Source organism: Ceratotherium simum, chromosome 6 (assembly GCF_057802395.1).
Source record: "Ceratotherium simum simum isolate JZ-2026a chromosome 6, ASM5780239v1, whole genome shotgun sequence".
In the NCBI taxonomy this organism is placed as follows: Eukaryota; Metazoa; Chordata; class Mammalia; order Perissodactyla; family Rhinocerotidae; genus Ceratotherium; species Ceratotherium simum.
In genome coordinates this window covers 73,805,465-73,817,513 of record NC_141905.1, presented here as the reverse complement: position 1 = coordinate 73,817,513, position 12,049 = coordinate 73,805,465, and the positions used below count along the sequence as shown (strand labels likewise).

General features: G+C 33.6%; 1 protein-coding gene across 4 annotated transcripts in view; it reads right to left on the bottom strand.

Annotated features, from left to right (window-relative positions):
* ATRNL1 (attractin like 1) overlaps positions 1-12,049 on the bottom strand; it is a 773,536-nt gene that overhangs the window by 709,108 nt on the left and 52,379 nt on the right. For 3 of the 4 annotated variants that reach the window (XM_087432666.1, XM_087432665.1, XM_087432664.1), the window contains exons 6-8: positions 7,812-7,865; positions 7,282-7,456; positions 2,915-3,002 (exon numbers count right to left, since the gene is read on the bottom strand). In XM_087432666.1, coding sequence (XP_087288792.1) covers positions 2,915-3,002; positions 7,282-7,456; positions 7,812-7,865 — 317 coding nt within the window. The remainder of the gene's footprint in view (positions 1-2,914; positions 3,003-7,281; positions 7,457-7,811; positions 7,866-12,049) is intronic. The other variant, XM_004428173.3, reaches the window with a different exon arrangement.

Sequence of the window (12,049 nt, the reverse complement as noted above, 5' to 3'; positions counted from 1 at the left end):
GATGCTCAACATCATTAGTCAACAGGGAAATGCCAATCAAGACATGAGATACCACTTCACATCCACTAGTACGGCTATAATCAAAAAGATACTAATGAGTGTTGGAAAGGATGTGTAGAAATTGGAAACTTCATACATGGCTGGTAGGAATGTAAAACACTACAACCACTTTGTAAAACAGTCTGAAGTTCCTCAAAAAGTTAAATACGGAGTTACCATTTGACCCAGCAATTCCAATCCTATGTATATACCCAAGAGAAATGAAAGCATATGCCACACAAAAACTTATACAGGAATGTTCACAGCAGCGTTATTCATAATAGCCAAAAGGTGGAAACAACCCAAATGTCCATCAACTAATGAATGGACAAACAAAATACAGTCTATCCATATAACAGAATATTATTTAGCCATAAAAATGAAGTACTGATACATGCTACAACATGTCAGTCCTAAGCCACAAAGTATACAATTTCATTCATATGAAATGTCCAGAATAAACAAATCTATAGAAACAGGAAGAAGACCCATGATTGCTTAAGGCTGGGAGGATGAGGACGTTTAGGGTGATAGCTAAAGGGTACAGGGTTTCTTTGGGAGGTGATGAAAGTGTCTTAAAATTGATTATACAACTCTGCAATTTTGCACAAATCTGCAAGAAATGGTTACACAACTCTGAATATACTAAAAACCATTCAATTGTACACTTTAAATGAGTGAATTGTATAGCATGTCAGTTATATCTCAATAAAGTGACAAAAAATAAAAAACAGAACTCAAAGAAAACAAACATATGTATATAAATATTATATATATACACACATACATATATACACATAGAGATTTTTATTTTATTTTTAAAACACGCCTATGCATAGAAAAAAAGTGATAGTTTATTCTTTACATTGCTCCCGTATTTTCCGAATTTTCTTAAATAAGCACAGAAAATATATAAATTTTGATTTAAAGGGTCTAGTCACAGACCACAATCTTTGTTGATTCAAAATAAAAACCAGTTAAGTAGCCTGTCATTTTAATCATGCTAAATTCATGAATCCTATCCGTACATAAAAATAACTGATTACAACGCAATCCCTATCAAAATCCCAATGATTTTTGCAGAAATAGAAAAATCCATCCTAAAATTCATATGGATTCTTAAGGGTCCCTGAATAGCAAAACGAACTTGAAAAACAAGACCAAAGTTGGAGGTCTCATACTTCCTCATTTCAAAACTTACTACCAAACTACAGGAATCAAAACAGAGTGGCACTGGCATAAACACAGACATAGATCAAAGGAATAAAGAGTCCAGAAATAAACCCTCACATATATGGTCAAATGATTTTCAAGAAGGGTGCTGAGACCATTCAATGGGGAAAAGACAGTCTTCTCAACAAATGGTGCTGGGGAAACTGAATATCCACATGTTAAAGAATGAAACTGGACCTTTACCTTTCACCATAAAAAAAAAATTAACTCAAAATGGATTAGACCTAGACATAAGAACTAAAACTTTAAAACTCTTAAAAGACAACATAGGCAAAGGCTCCATGACATTGGATTTGGCAATAATTTCTTGGGTATGACACCAAAGTCACAGGCAACAAAAGAAAAAATAGATAAATTGGACTACGTCAAAATTGAAAACTTTTGCACATCAAAGGACACTATCAACAGAGTGAAAAGACAGCCCACAGATGGGAGAAAATATTTGCAAATGATGTATCTGATTTGTAGTTATCCAGAATATATAAAGAACTCCTACAACTCAACAACATAAAAACAAACAACTCGATTAAAAAATAGGCAAAGGACTCGAATATACGTTCCTCCAGAGAAGGCATACAAATAGTCAATAAGCACTTGAAAAGATGTTCAACATCACTAATCATTAAGGAAATGCAAATCAAAACCAGAGTGAGATACTGCTTCACACACATAGGGTGGCTATTATCAATAAACCAGAAAATAACAAGTGTTGACAAGGATGTGGAGAAACTGGAACACTTGTATACTGTTAGTGTGAATGTAAAACGGTGCAGCTACTATGGAAAACAATACGGCAATTCCTCAAAAAATTAAAAATAGAATTACCATATAATCTACTTCTGGCTATCTACTCAAAAGAACTGAAAGCAGGGACTGGAACAGATATTTGCACACCCATGTTCATAGCAGCATTATTCACCACAGCCAAAAAGCTGAAAGCAACCCAAGTGTCTATCGATGGACAAATGGATAAATAAAATGTGGTATATACATACAATAGAATATTATAAAAGTTTAAAAATGAGGGGAATTCTGACATATGCTACAACATGGATGAATCTTGGGGACATTATGCTAAGTGAAATAAGCTAGTCATTAAAAGACAAATACTGTATGATTCCACTTATATGAGGTACCTAGAGTAGCCAAATTCACAAGAACAGAAAGTAGAATAATGGTTGCCAGGGTCCGGGGAAGCAGGCAATGGAGAGTTATTATTTAATGATATGGAGTTTCAGTTTTGCAGGACAAAAAAAGGTTTGGAGATAAGGTGGTAATGATTGCATAACAATGGAATATACTTAATGCTACTGAACTCTACACTTAAAAATGTTTAAAATGGTAAATTTTATGTTATGTGTATTTGCCACAGTTAAAAAAAAAAGTGACTGACCTGATGACTAGCTATAAAGCCATGGACAAAAACTCAATCCTCATTTCTTCTCATGTTCAATGGAGGATTGTACTAAAATCCATTTTTTCACTAAAATAGTACATTAGTTTGTGACATCTCAAGTTACTGTGATCCATATAATCCTTTGTTCCTACTAGTGTTTGAAATAAATCTGAGACTTAGTACTTTTTTCTCTAAGGTAAATTCTTAAAAAAAAAATGATTAAAATTTAAGAAGCAGGATTCATACCTCATATAAAGCAAGAGAGTGTCCATATCTCTGGAGAGGTCCCCTTGACAGAGTTCCTACATTCCATATACTGCTTTCTAAATTGTAACTAAAAGCAAGAAAAGAAAATAACTTCATAAGCTAAGATTCATTTTCAGTTTCTTAATTTGCAGTATGCTTTCTTCACTTATATTCAAGTATTCATTAAATTCAAAAACAATGAGAATAAACTCATAATTTCATGTGCCATATTAAAAATTTTTAATAAAGACTCATTGAAAATATACCTACTCTAAATTAGGATTCAACTACCTGAATGTACAATAAACATTAACTTCAGTAGGCTATTTATTACTGGAATTAATTTGATCAGTTGCCTTTAATAATTTCAGCCAATTGATTAACCTAAACAATAGTCAGCTGTTCTGCATTTTTAAATTTAAAAAAAAGCAAGCATTTCCTTTTGGAAATAGATGAAAATTCTCTCCACTTTTACCATAGCCATTTACTTTATGTATTCATTTTTATTCTTTTACACGCACTTAGCATTATATAAATCAATCAAGAAGTATGTATCTCCTATGCACAAATATAGCTCGTTTACTGATCATTTTGTTGAGATTGTGCAAAATGAATATAGTAAGAGAAGCTTCTGTAAAAAATAAGGTACTACTGAATTACAGGATACAAAAAGAAAATTAATATTTGTTCTAGTAATCTAAAAATACACATATGAAAACAGTAGTTTCAAACTATGGGTATCAAACGCTTATCTAACAGCATTCCAGTTCAGCTGTCACTATCATACTCTGCACTCAAATCTCAATTTGCCAAAATATACAAAAGGAAGCACCCAGCCAAGAACTGACTAGGACCTTGTTGAAGAAGCTCACTATCAGTTATTTCCCCGCTTCTCTTTCTTTCTCCAACTCATCAGGAAAAGGCAAGGAAGCTCCTTTCACAAAAAAAGGGAACAGTTACCAAAAATTGTTTTCGGCATTATGTTTAACTTATTTCCTACCTTGGAGTTATAAGACACATGTGTATGATACAAATGAGAAAATATAATCAATCAGAACATAACTTCCACAGACTTGCACCACTACATCTACCTACCTACCAGTATCTGCACCCAACACACTGCTTTCCACTGAGTTACCATAAATTAGGGCTCGGCAAACTGTTTCTGTAAAGAGCCAGATAGTAAATATTTCAGGCTTTGTGGACCACATTGGTCTTACACATCTTTCTTTCTGTTTTACAGCCCATTAAAAATGCAAAAACCATTTTTAGTTTCTAGGCCCTGGGCCCCAGTTCTGCAGTTTGCTGATTCCTGCTATAAATAAACTACTGTTTTCCTTGTGCACTAGATCCCACAACACTCCAGCAGTTCTCTCATCTATTTCCTTCATCACCATTTTTTGGTCTTACTAGATAAGTCCCATCAGCATACAAACATGGTGCTATTTTTCTCCATTTATTAAAAAAAAGACTTCTCTTGACCTCACCACTCCCCTTCAAACTACCAGTCCACTTCTTTACTGTCCCTCCCTACAACCTTCCATTCTCTCTTATACTAACTCCAGTTGGGCTTTTAACAACACCGCTCCAGCAAAACTGCTTTTGTTAAGGTCAACTTCCTCATGCTAAATCCACGGCCACTTTTCAGTCCTCACTTTCCTTGACCTGGTTAATCAATTAGCATTTGACATTGTTAATCAATCCTTGCTCCTCATATACTCTCTTCCTCTGCCGTGAAAGACACCATACTCTTGGTTTTCCTTTCTCACTGCTCATTCCTTTTCAGTCTCCCTTGCTGGTTTCTCCCCTTCTCCCCAAGCTCCTAGTGACATGGTGCCTCAGTCTCAGTTCTTGGTCCTCTTCTCTATCTAGAACTCATTCCCTTGATAATCTCACCCTAACTCAATCTCTGTTTCTACTCTTCCTCCCAATCCCAGTATATTTTCAACAGAGTAGGCATAGTAACTCTTTTAAATGTAAGTCAAAGCATGCTCAAACACTTCAACGACTCCCAAAAGATCTACAAAGCCTTCCACAGTCTATCTCCCTCTCCCACTATCCCTCTAATTTCATGCTTCCGTCTCATGTATTCCATGTAAGTCATATGGGCCTCCTGTTGCTTCCTGAACTCTCCAAGTAGTAGCTCCTACCTTACGGCTTTTGTCTGGCTCTTTTCTCTGCCTCCAGATAACTGCACGCCAATGCCTAACCTCCTTCAAGTCTTTGCTCAGTTTTCACCTTTCCCATAAAGTCTACCTTGACCACTACATTATAATTCCAACTCCCTCCTCTTCGGCACTCCTGATTTGCTTACCTCTGCTATCTTGCTATTTATCTCTATATATGTATACACGTGACTATATGTAATTTACTTATAATGTACTTATTTATTATGGTAGTTTTTTATTAGGTATGTTTTTTTCTAATTGCCTGTCTTTCCTCACTAACTCCATAAAGAAAGGGACGTTTATTATGTCCACTGATACATCCCAAGTATCAAGGGCATAGTAAGTATTCAAAACAGTTTGCTATGCCCATGAATACATGTTAATGTTCACTAATGTCAATGCATATATGTTCTGTAAAATATACTCTAATTTAATAGACACTAACACAAACTTTTACTTACTGAATAATTCTGTCTTAAAATGTAACCTCAATTAAATTCTACTCAAGTCAATTCTACTGCAGAAGATAAATCAACTTATGACTGACACTATCACTTCTACAAGCTATTTAAATATCCTTACCTACAATTGACCTACACTCAGAATAATGAAAAAATATTCTCTAACCTGTGAAAACAGCAACAAAATTACTTCTAATCTGATACCTCATAGTTTATGACAAAACTAAATAAACACTGTAACCAAAAGAACTAGGTTTCAGACAAAAAAAAAACTATTCGGTTCAAATGGAAAATATGTAAGTTTAGAAGAATATAAAGTAATATTCATCATTTAATTTTAAATATGCTATTGAACTTTACAGAACACAAACTTTGAAGATTTCCATGTTTCCTTGACGATTATACTCATTGTCTCTACTTTGCAAATATCACAGCTTAATCAAAAGTTCTACTCTATTTTCACAAGCTTTTCATTTTCATTAATCATAGTTAATTTCCTTTTTGTTTATACATTTAAATCTCATTATTTCTTCTGGTTCTTTTTATATCTTAACAATTCATTCTAATCCCACCAACTCTCTTTCAATTCTATTACATTTTATCCTAGATATATTGTGTTACAGAATTCTAACTGTTCACTTAAATATTTACTTAAAACTCTTCCTCCCTCTCTGCAGAATTTATTTTATACTTTAATTCTAGTCATATTCAATCATAGTTTTAAAGCAATCTCTTCTTATACACAGAACTTTTTAAATCCCCAAAATTAACAAGGGATTTTTCAGTGGGTAAGGTTGCCAGACAAAATACAGGATGCCCAGTTAAATCTGAATTTCAGGAAAACAACAAATAATTTTTTAGTTTAAGTATGACCCATGCAATATTTGGTACAAAACCAAAAAATATATATACTGCAAGGGGCCCATTTATACTAAAAAATTATTCATTGTTTATCTGAAATTCAAGTTTAACTGGGTGTCCTGTTTATGTACCTGCCAAACCTGGCAATCCTACTGGGCACACACCATTATGATATACTGTTCAGAGTCAGTTCTGATTGGTCGATGCCCAAGTTACATCATCCCTGAAAACAACACTGATAATCAAATTATTCTTCCTCTTTCTTCCTTTATTCTGTTATTGAACCGTTCATAAAATACAATCACCAGCTTCAAAAAAAATCAGATAAAGCTGCCATCCAGGTGATTTCCCTTATCCTCCAATCATGCAGAGGACAATCTCTATTGAGCCAACAGTAGATGAGATGTATTTTATAATACTGGCACTGTTCTCCTAACAAAAGGTTGTAAAGTAAATACAAAGTAAAAGTTCAGGTAAATGAAAATTTACAGAACAAATTGAAAGTATTTTTACATAAGCAATTATACTTCACTCCGAAAAAATAAAAGGTGGCAGGATTTACAATGCCCAATACAGGCATGGCCTGCCCTTATTTGAAGTTAATATTTTCTAATTCAGAATTTATTAAAAGCACTCTAGAAAGGTAAGGAAATTTCTATACAAAGCAAATCTATATGCGAAATGACAAATAATTAACTATTGATATACTGAGTTCATATATTCTCAAATCAGTCCATATAGCAAATAGGTACTATCACAAAAACAACCAGTCATAAATTTGGACAGCAATTATATAAGACACTTAGGATAGTCTTACTACCAAAAAAAATCCAGCTTAAAAAAATAGATTTTGAAAATCTGAAGAAAAAATACTTACTTCAGGACCATTTGAAAAGAACTGTAGTTAAAAGTATATCCACCAATCACCCACATAAATTTCTCATGTAAAACTGCTTTATGGGAAGCCCGACCTACAGAAGGACTGAAGGGTTTAACATTTGGCAGAATCCAGTAAGATTCAGTAGAAGGAACATTCAAAGAACAATCAGGACCTATTTAAAAAAAAAAATCAAACAAAACAATGCATCAAACAAAGACCTTAGATTATACAAACAGAATATGTGGATTAAGAGAATTTAAGAATTCAATGCTTATCATATTAATAAATGTAATTAACGGACAAAATAAATGGTCTGAAATATAACTTACAGGAAAAATTCTACAAGGAAATGTAATTCGTACAGGGGTAAAAAATCATACACTCAAGCAGACTTGGATATATTCAAACAAATATCACAATCTGAAAGAATCATTTAAATAATATAAAATTTCAGATTTACTTTAGTATGCTACTAGAATATTAGAATGGAAAAAACAATGTACTCAAATCCCAGTTCTGTCACTTACTAGAAGCGTGACCTTGGGCAAGTCTGTTTACCTCTCCCATCATCAAGCCTTCATCTATAAAACAGAAATAACAATCTATTCCCTAAGGGTTATCATAAATATTTAATTTTTTAAAAGACAGTAGAAATGAAAGCATTTATAAATTGTAAACTATTAAACAAATATAAAAATAAAAATTACATTTTTTCTTAGCATCATCAAGAACAACCAAAATTGGCATTAGATGGGAGGTTTATTATCTGCAAACAGAAAAAGTTATTATGCATAATAAAACAAAAATTATTAGTTACTGCAGGATAACTTAAATACTGTAAGTAGAAAACACTGTCTTTTCCTATGCATATTCATGATGTTACTCATAAATCTTGGTTATCTCATCTGTAAAATGTAGGAAACTATCCTAGATCATTGTTTCTCAAACTTAAGTAATGGGAGGAATGCTCCTAAAGAAAATATATTTTCATCAAACTTAAGGGCTCATAAATTATTTTAATTCTAATGAAACTAAAATATGCTCAAATAAAAACTATACAAACTCCTTATGTTTAAAGTTCTTTTATAAATATTAAACCAACATAAATATATAAATTATATATATCAACCAATTTATAAGACCAATAAAATTAATGTTTACTTAATATGATGGATGATGATATTTTGCTCAAAGTAAATCATTGGTCCCAAGTTAAAAATGATATTAATTCTTATAGGGCTTTTTTTGCATAACTTTAGCATACCCTATATTATTCTGACAACATAATTCTCCCATCACTTTTCTTTTCTTTATCTTGTATAAACCTTTTAAATTCATATAACATGCCATATCATCATTTGACCTTCACTTGTCACAATAGCGTCAGCACACTTCAACAATACTCCTCTTTTTTAGCCTATAATAAGGGATACTACTTGGTCCCAGCTCAGTAGTCAACACAAATGCCAGAATGCAATCAAGAGGCATTTTCACTCAATTATGAGATCAATCACTCGATCTTAAATTTGCTTATATCAAAAAGTTTTAGATTATCATTGAATCACAAAATTGTAAAACTTCCAAACAGACCCTAATTTGAGAAACATTAGCCTACACAGTTTTCATTTGTTTATTTGTTCACTCACCCATGCATTCATTCGTCTTCAAAGTCTTTTTCTTTTTTTTTTTTGTGAGGAAGATCAGCCCTGAGCTAACATCCATGCCAATCCTCCTCTTTTTGCTGAGGAAGACCAGCTCTGAGCTAACATCTACTGCCAATCCTCCTCCTCCTTTTTTTTTTTTCCCCAGAGCCCCAGTAGATAGCTGGGGCTGTGTCATAGTTGCACATCCTTCTAGTTGCTGTATGTGGGACGCGGCCTCAGTATGGCTGGAGAAGTGGTGTGTCGGTGCGTGCCCAGGATCCAAACCCGGGCCGCCAGCAGCGGAGCACACTCACTTAACCGCTAAGCCACTGGGCAGGCTCCAAAGTCCTTTTCAATGCTTACATTCTATGAGTCTGTATTTTTCAGGTACAAACTAGGTAAGCACCCTAGATTATCTCTTTGATAATGACACAATCTTTTAAATCAGATATAGAAAATTTTACTACTTCTGATTGAAAAGACTGTGAAGTATTCCTTGGTAATTGAAGAAATTAAAGGAACATAATGACTTAAAAAAATTATTTTTAACTACAATTCTACATCACTTAGAACTCTAACTCAAGTAGGCAAACAACAGCCCATGAGCAAAATCCAGCCCACTACGTGTTTTTGTAAACAAAGGTTTATTAGAACACAGCATGCTCATTCATTTACATATTGTCTATGGCTGCTTTTTCACTGCAACAGCAGAGTTGAGTAGTTGCAACAGAAATCATATGGTCTCCAAAGCCAAAAATATTTACTATATGGCCTTTCACAGAAAAGTTTGCCAACCTCTAATTTAACTGAAGAGAAATGAGATCATATAGACATTATATACAAATAATATATCTATTGGTATGAATTTTGTATCTTGTTTTCTTAAAAAGAAAATGCAGATTGTGGAAATTAATAAAAGAAATCTTAACTAAACTGGAGTTGGGAAGGCCTGTAGGGGGAGCTCACATGCCCTAACACACATCATCAACTACAAACAGGAAAAGATATATGTTTGCATCTTTGACAGGAAGTAAAACTACTTCAGCACTGAAGGAAGATTTCTCTCCTCACCCAGCAACAGCCCAGCCAATGAGAAGTACTACAGCTCATCCAATGAGAAGCCGTTGTCACCCTGAACTGTTACTTTCCCCCAATGGACTTTCATTTAGAACAGTCCCTCCCTACTTCCCCTTTTTCTCTATAAAAACAGCTCCCCTCCTTTGTTTTCTGGATTTGCCTATGGTTTGCCATAGCATGCACATCCTGAGTTGCAATTCTTCTGTTATTCCCGAATAAACTCATTTTGTTAAAATAGGCAAATTTTCTTTTTAAGTTGACAAGATTTATTTTAAATCACCTAAGTCAGAAATAATAAAGCAAATAGGGTAAAACATTAACAACAGGTGAATCTATAAGGAGCACTGAGATATTCTCTGTACTATTCTTATTCTTGCAACTTTTCTATAAATTTGAAACTCTTCCTAAATAAAAAGTTAAAAACAGTCTACCACCTAAAGGCACAGAGTTGGAAGCACTCAAGTAATATCTGAGTATTACTTGGCAAAGAGTTTGATAGGGAATAATGGCATGTAAAACTCTTAAGAAAGTCAGGAATATATTTAAATCAGTAATATGTTTATGCCGCACTAAAGCAAAATATTTCAGTGCAGGTTTGTGGTAGGCTGAATAATGGCCCCCAAAGATATTCAGGTCCTAATCACTGGAACCTGTGAATGTTACCTTATCTGGCAAAACAAACTTTGTGGATATGATTAAATTAAGGATCCTGAGCTGGGGAGTTTACCCTGGATGATTCAAGTGGGCTCTACATGCAATCACAAGTGTCCTTATAAGAGAGGGAGATCTGACTACAGAAGAAAGCAATATGGCCACTGATGCAAGATGCTGTGCTGCAAGATTTGAAGATGGAGGAAGGGAAAAGGAGCTAAGGAATGTAGGAACTGCAGCTCTAAGAGGCAGAAAAGTTAAGGATACAGTTTATTTCCTACAGCCTCTAGGGGGAGTGTGGCCCTGCCAACACCTTGATTTCGGCCTAGTGAGACTGACTCCAGATTTCTAACCTCCAGAATGGTAAAAGTTTAATAAATTTGTACTGCTTTAAGACACCAAGTTTGTGGCAATTTGTTAGAGCAGTTATAGGAAACTAGTACTAATAACTAAATTTATTAATTTTTTTATTTATTTAAACTAAATACTGTTATTTAATACAGAAAACAAGATTATAGAGATTTTTCATTTTACTCTGTAATCTAAAATACCTAATTTCTACACAAAAGAAAACAGCAGTCAAAATTCTTCCTATCTTTGTTACTACCATACTTTATGTAACTTCTAGTAATTATTAGAAGGAATTGTCTACAGCCAAACTCTTCACATTGTCTTTATCTTACTCTAAATGAATAAGCTTATAAACAGGATGAAAGATTTATGAATATGACTTAAAAGTTTAACAAAAATTAGATGTCTTAATTTGTAGCTTTCTGCATTCTATAACTGAAATGATTAAAAATGTAAATCTATAAACTGAATATTAATTTAAAACAAATAACTATGAAGACTACTTTATACACACAAAGGCTTCGTCATCCATTAAAAATCTAATATTCATGTCTTACATTTAAGGCCATCTAAGACTTACTTTTAAAAAAACACGTCCATGAAAAATCTTCTACCACTTCATAATCTGGCCCCTTATGCAACATTGCTGCATAACTCTCCCTGCATAACTTCTGTCAACATGGGAATCTCCTCAACGTAAGCAGATCTCAGATGTCTTGGAAAGGATGTAATAAACTAATTCACATTACAGTGGGCTTTCATAAAATTTTAATATGATACCTTTTCCACAGGTTATGTGTAGTTTAACAATCCAAAAAGCATAAATGAATTGCTAATGCTATAACTTCAGGCATTAGTGACAGGCTGCTGAAAGACAGATTTATGAGGGAAGCTATTCTTTAATCATACAGAGTAGAACTATACTCTGATTCCTCTCAAATTTATATCTCTGGCCCCATAATCTCTTTTGAATTCCAGACTCAGTGTCAAACTACCTATGTGACATTTCCACTTGGATGTCTATAATCATCTCAAACTTAACA